At 37.0% G+C, this 5,794-nt stretch overlaps 1 protein-coding gene across 1 annotated transcript in view; it reads left to right on the forward strand.

The window, feature by feature from the left end:
• The first annotated feature begins 5,153 nt into the window (after positions 1-5,153).
• The window catches only part of LOC109961617 (macrophage-expressed gene 1 protein-like), an 11,386-nt gene continuing 10,745 nt past the window's right edge, over positions 5,154-5,794 (forward strand). The window contains 1 exon segment of the mRNA XM_020602585.1: positions 5,154-5,625. Within this exon segment, the coding sequence (XP_020458241.1) occupies positions 5,176-5,625 (450 nt within the window). The 5' untranslated portion in view covers positions 5,154-5,175.

Below are 5,794 nucleotides of genomic sequence, written 5' to 3' on the forward strand. Positions count from 1 at the left end.
TATTCAGTGTTGAGTGTCTTAAGTTTTTTTTAAAGATGTTTAATAGAGGTGGTTGCGCGCGGGATGTTTTGGAGTGATGCATTTACACACTGTTACGCACAGGAAGCTAGCCACCCAGCATTACTGTAGTCATACTGTATATCTTCCTGAATAAAAGGTGTATGCGTCTGCCCTTGAAAAGGGACATTGTCATTCTGTAGTTGTACAAGTTACAATTATATGTCAAAAACTGATTTGACATAAAGTAACCCGGGTTGTTTTAAATTCTGTATGTTTGCGCCAATGTCAACAGAAGATCGATATTGGTAGAACACTAGTCATAAAACAGCAGATGGTCCCACTTGCCCGGTGTTTGCCAAAAAAGCAGTTAATCATCACTGACAGCAGTGAGGTTTGTCGGGTGTAACCAGCTGTGTTCCCTGGTTGTTCCTTTTATAGCGGAAAAAACTATGACGTGGTTTCAGTGCGGGTGAAGTGATTCCAGTTGGTAAATGTATGCATACCATGTTTATCCAGCATGATATAGAAAACACATGAAAAAATACTTGGTCTGAGAGTTCTGACATGAGAAAAAGTATATAAACACAACTAATGTATCAGTTAGTAGAGTCACATCAGTTAGAGATATGAGTTAAAAGGATGAAGAACAAACGATCAGTAGGCTAGGCCTATACAACCTAGACGTACACCGCTGTCGAGTTAATGTGCTGTATGGTTTCCTGTTGGCACGTACTGGCCCTATTCAGTAGCACATGATTCACTAGGGGCAGCCTCAGTAGTGAAGGACTACTGGCTGTGAGGGTCACCTCAGGTCAGCTTTTACTGGATGACAATCACAGAGGCATTTTTATAAAATGTTGTTCTCCTCATATGCAACCCAAATTCAACCCGGCGTTTCCCATACGAAAATGTAACATACAGAAGCTCCAATTTGTAGTGAAATACTTTATAAGAAAAAAGAGAATTGTTCCTAGTAAATGACCAACTAGCAAAGTTCATCTAATCATTGTACTAAAAATAAACCTGGAATTAACTGAAAAAAGCTGGCACTAAAATTTTATAAACAAAGCAGTAGCATAATAAATAACATGTTGTAAAATACAGGCAATTATTATTCACTATCAATCAATCAATCAAAATTTATTTATATAGCACTTTAAAAGCAACGTCAGGTCAACCAAAGTGCTGTACAAAGGCAATGTAAAAACCAGAAATAATATCAATAGAGAAATAAAAACATAAGAACATAAAAACACGACCTACACAAAATCAACAGTTATAAGAAGAAAGCATTAGACAACACTATGTATTAAAAGCCAAAGTGAATAAATATGTTTTAACCAATGATTTAAAAGTTGTCAAGTCTGTAGATGATCTAACATTAAGAGGTAAACCATTCCATAATTTAGGAGCTGCAACAATAAAAGCATGGTCACCCCAGCGTTTGTATCTGGCCCTGGGAACCTCTAAAAGAAACTGCCTCGAGGATCTGAGTAATCTAGTCGGTTCGTGCCACCTCACCAACTCAGCGAGGTAGGGCGGTGCCAAACCATTAAGAGCCTTAAAAACAAAAATCAATAGCTTAAAATGAATTCTAAAACGGATTGGAAGCCAGTGAAGAGAGGCCAGTACCGGGGTTATATCGTCAAATTTCCTAGTACGTGTTAAAAGACGAGCAGCAGCGCATTTAGAACATTTAACAGAGCAGTTAAATGTATTTTTCGAATATTAAAAAAAAGCATCTATTATATTTGAGTTATCTTTGTACTTTTATTTCTATTGGCAATTAAATATTTTTAGACCAATAGCTAAAATTGCAGTGACTTGAAAGATGATAAACAGCCAATAATTTTTCAACAAATGTTACAAACTGTGTGTTCTCCTCTATGATTTGTGTGGGAAATCTTGTAAATTTATACAGTGATTTTAAGATAAATGGTAAATGATCAGAGATAAGTGTGAATGTTACAAATTTCTAAGATAATTTGTAATTTAGTAATTATGTGATGCTATATATTAACCTTAAATAACGAGAAAAAAAAACTCCCCATTTATATTCCATATGGAAGTGTAGGCTAAACTGTAAGTTGTGTTTTTAAAGAGTTAGTTAATAATATCACCAATGTCACCGTAATTTGTTTTAATTAAAGACTTAGCTGATCTATTCATTACACTGAAAAAGCAATCTGGCACAGGCAATAATAGGGCAAAAAGTTTGCATTTGCAAATATCTTACTCTGTTAAATACTGTATATGTATATACCAGATGAGGAAATCACTAGGCTTGTTTGTGTATCATTTGATACACCAATTTAAAAAGAAAAACATTTTAATATACAGAATGTTGTTTTGACTTTTTATTGGCTTTCATTGTGCACACACCAAAAGGAGAAAACTATTCTAACGACAGAAATTTTCCATCAATAATGATAATCTACCGAAAATACCGATTCATTATTTAATGCACAGTTGATGTCAGGGAGAGACCCAGTGGCCTGTTTCTGAAGTTTTCTGAGTGTGGGTGTGAGAATATAAGGGCATAAGGGAAGCAACAAAACACCTGAGTGAGTTAACACCTAAGACGGTTAATGCAATTTATTATATAGAAAATTATTAGTTCAACAAACTTAGATAAAAACAAAATGACAATTTAGAGAAGCGCTACTAGCAAATGAAAGCAAAGGGCTGTGGGCGGAGCCAAATCAACAAAAGCAATACAATGAAAAGCTGAAACCAAACCTGATTCTTCCTCTATTGAAAATAAAACACAGAAGTGGCAGCTACCTCTATGTCCACAGTGCCAGGCAGATAGTTTGTGTAAAAATGCTCCATCTAAAAAAATGTGAATCTGCTGCTGACTGGGGTTTTTTTTGCCTGGATATCTGCTAATATTGGTCATTTGCAATACTGTCCATGTATACATCATATGCTATTTGCACCTCATCACCAACGCCCTGGTGATGCTGAACCACCTGACAATCTCCTATTATTGTTTTGCACTACTGTACTGTAAACGGTTTTGAGTCACAGCTTATTGGCTGTACTGTTTAGATTTCTCCTAATTATGTCAATCCAGTTCTTATTCTATTCTACTTTTATTCTGCTTTATTCTATTTTAGTTCCTAAATGTTATGGCACCCAATACTAGGTGAGAGAGAAACGGTATTTCGATTTTCTGTATTTTCTGTCCATATGGTGAATTGACAATAAAATCATTTAACCTTGAACAACGTGTTAAAGTTAAAATTATTTTGCTAACTTTTGATGGAGATATGATTTTTTTTTTATTTCAACCAATGCTAAAAATAATTTTTTTTTTGTGATTTTCATTATTTTTTCATGCCCTTGACTTTTGACCTTTTTCAGCCAAAATCTAATCACTTCTAGGGCTGGTCCCCATCAATGTTAGTACCAAGTATGCTGATGATCCACCCAGCTATTTGTCTGTAATCCTGCTAACCAACAAACACACACACACGGGATCAAAAACATAAGATAAAGTAACAAAAAGGTAAGAGGCAAGCTGCTCAGATTATACAGCTAATACAGTGTTTACCAAGGGTGACTTAACAGTATAATCAAAAAGAAAATCTGAATCCTGCCTGGGTACTGTCTATGCCAGCAGAGTATTGGCTGAGCTCAAGTTGTGTGTTTCATCATCGGCTCCAAAAATGTTACAAAAGACAGTTACGCAGGTGGGTCCTCCATCTATCTTCAACTAATGGGAGCTGTACAGCTGTTTTTTTTCTGAGATCTGTATGTGTTAAATATCTACTAAATTCATTATGCCTGTTATTACTAAATGCAGCTGGCCCAGGGGATTGGTGACAACTGACAGTGCTTTGGTGCTATCAAATGGTGAGGAATTCAGATTTCAGCCTATCTGGATCATTGGGCTGTGATAGTGAGAACAGGTGGTAGTGTGACTGTTCTTTCTTTTGCAACAAGGTTACCATCAGCCTTGTTTGCCTTGCAGGTGAACTCTTGCATGGAATGTGACAAAGGGTGTCTTTCGTGTAGTTGTGTCCTTTGATGCCTCCATCAATGGGTGGAGCACTGTTTTGGTGGGCCTGGTTGTTTACCTGCACCTAATTTCTGTGTAACTGTATAATCTCTTAAATCTAATGTACATATGTTACTATTTATCCACAGTATTTTAATTTGATCATAATGAAAATGACGGTTGTGACTGACATTCTCTGGACCTACCCAGTGACTCACACTCGTGTGAAAAGGTTACATGAACTTGAAAATACACAGCTTTCTCTTTCATTTGTTTTAAACAAGGTAGCAGAGTGTTGGTTAAGATTTCACTTCTAAAAATATGATTACAACTGTGAAGATTTCTGTGTGATAGAATACTCTTAAATACACTTTCAAGTCACACTGTTATTAAATCTGTACTGGTTTTACTCATTCTCTTGGCTTTACATTCAAGCCTGGGGGTGCTTGTTATTAAAACGCTCATTCCAGCCTAAACTTTTCATTAGGGACAGTATTCTGGTTAAACCTCTAGACAAATAATCCAAATGCAGCAAATTAGGTTCTATTAACATTTATATCTGACATATACATATATACTCTGGGGTAAACAAAAATATATACAAACTTGAAAATGAAAGCAAGACCTCACCTGCCCCCTGACACCAGTTTAATAAGACTTTCTAGGAGGAACAAAAGGGGGAGGAACTTGGCTTGAACCTTAGGATTTAATGCTTCCAAAAATATGATTACAACTGTTAAGATACGTATTTTTGTGTGATACAAAAGATTTTTGTGTTCAAATCAGACTGTTATTAAATCTGCACTGTTTTTACTCATTCTGTTGGCTTTACATTCAAGCCTGCTTGTTATTAAAACCCTCATTCCAGCGTAAATTCGCATTAGGGGCAGTATTCTGTTAAACCACAGGACAGATAATCCAAATGTAGCAAATTACGGTCTATTAACATTTTCATCTGACATTTTTATGAAAACTGTACACACACGTATGTGCTTTGAAGTAAACAAAAATATATACAAACTTAACGTAAATGAAAGCAAGACCTCACCCATCCCTGACACTGGTTTAACAAGACTTTCTAGATGGTTGTGTGATAAAGTACATAAAAGGGGGAGGCACTTTGTTTGAAGCCTGGTTTTCAGCGGGTACAGCCCCCATTTCTGACAGACATCATGAAGACAGCAGTGATCCTCCTGGCTCTGTCTCTCCTCCACGTCTGCTCTCCTGTCCCCATCAGCCGCCCAACCAACTGGCTCAGACAATGTCGTGCCTCCACCAACCTCTCCATCACAGCACTGGAGGTGCTGCCAGGTGGAGGCTGGGACAATCTACGCAACATGGATATGGGTCGAGTCATGAACCTCAGCTACTTCCAGTGCCAGACCACTGAAGACGGGCTCTACCTCATCCCAGATGAAATATTTGTCATCCCCCAGAAGGAGACGGGTGTGGAGACCAACTCGGAGATAATCAGCTCCTGGCTGGAGCAGAAAAGTTCTACATCTCAAACCATAAACGAGGACATGTCCTTCCTCAAACTGCTGAATGGCAAATTTTCTACTGAGAGCCAGAGGATGAAAATCCATGAGGTCAAAGACTCTTCAACTACAACCAGAGTACAGGTAAGTTTGATTTCTCATGATTTAAATGTATAAAATTCACAAAGATCACCACATGCTGCTCAAAAATAAATATAATCTCAGAGGTATTTTCCTTATCAATGCACTACCATTCATTACTTATGAATCTGGTTAATACAAAACATTGACTGTTGAGTGAAAGCTTTTTTTT

This window comes from Monopterus albus, unplaced genomic scaffold (assembly GCF_001952655.1).
Source record: "Monopterus albus unplaced genomic scaffold, M_albus_1.0 scaffold56.1, whole genome shotgun sequence".
Classification (NCBI taxonomy): domain Eukaryota; kingdom Metazoa; phylum Chordata; class Actinopteri; order Synbranchiformes; family Synbranchidae; genus Monopterus; species Monopterus albus.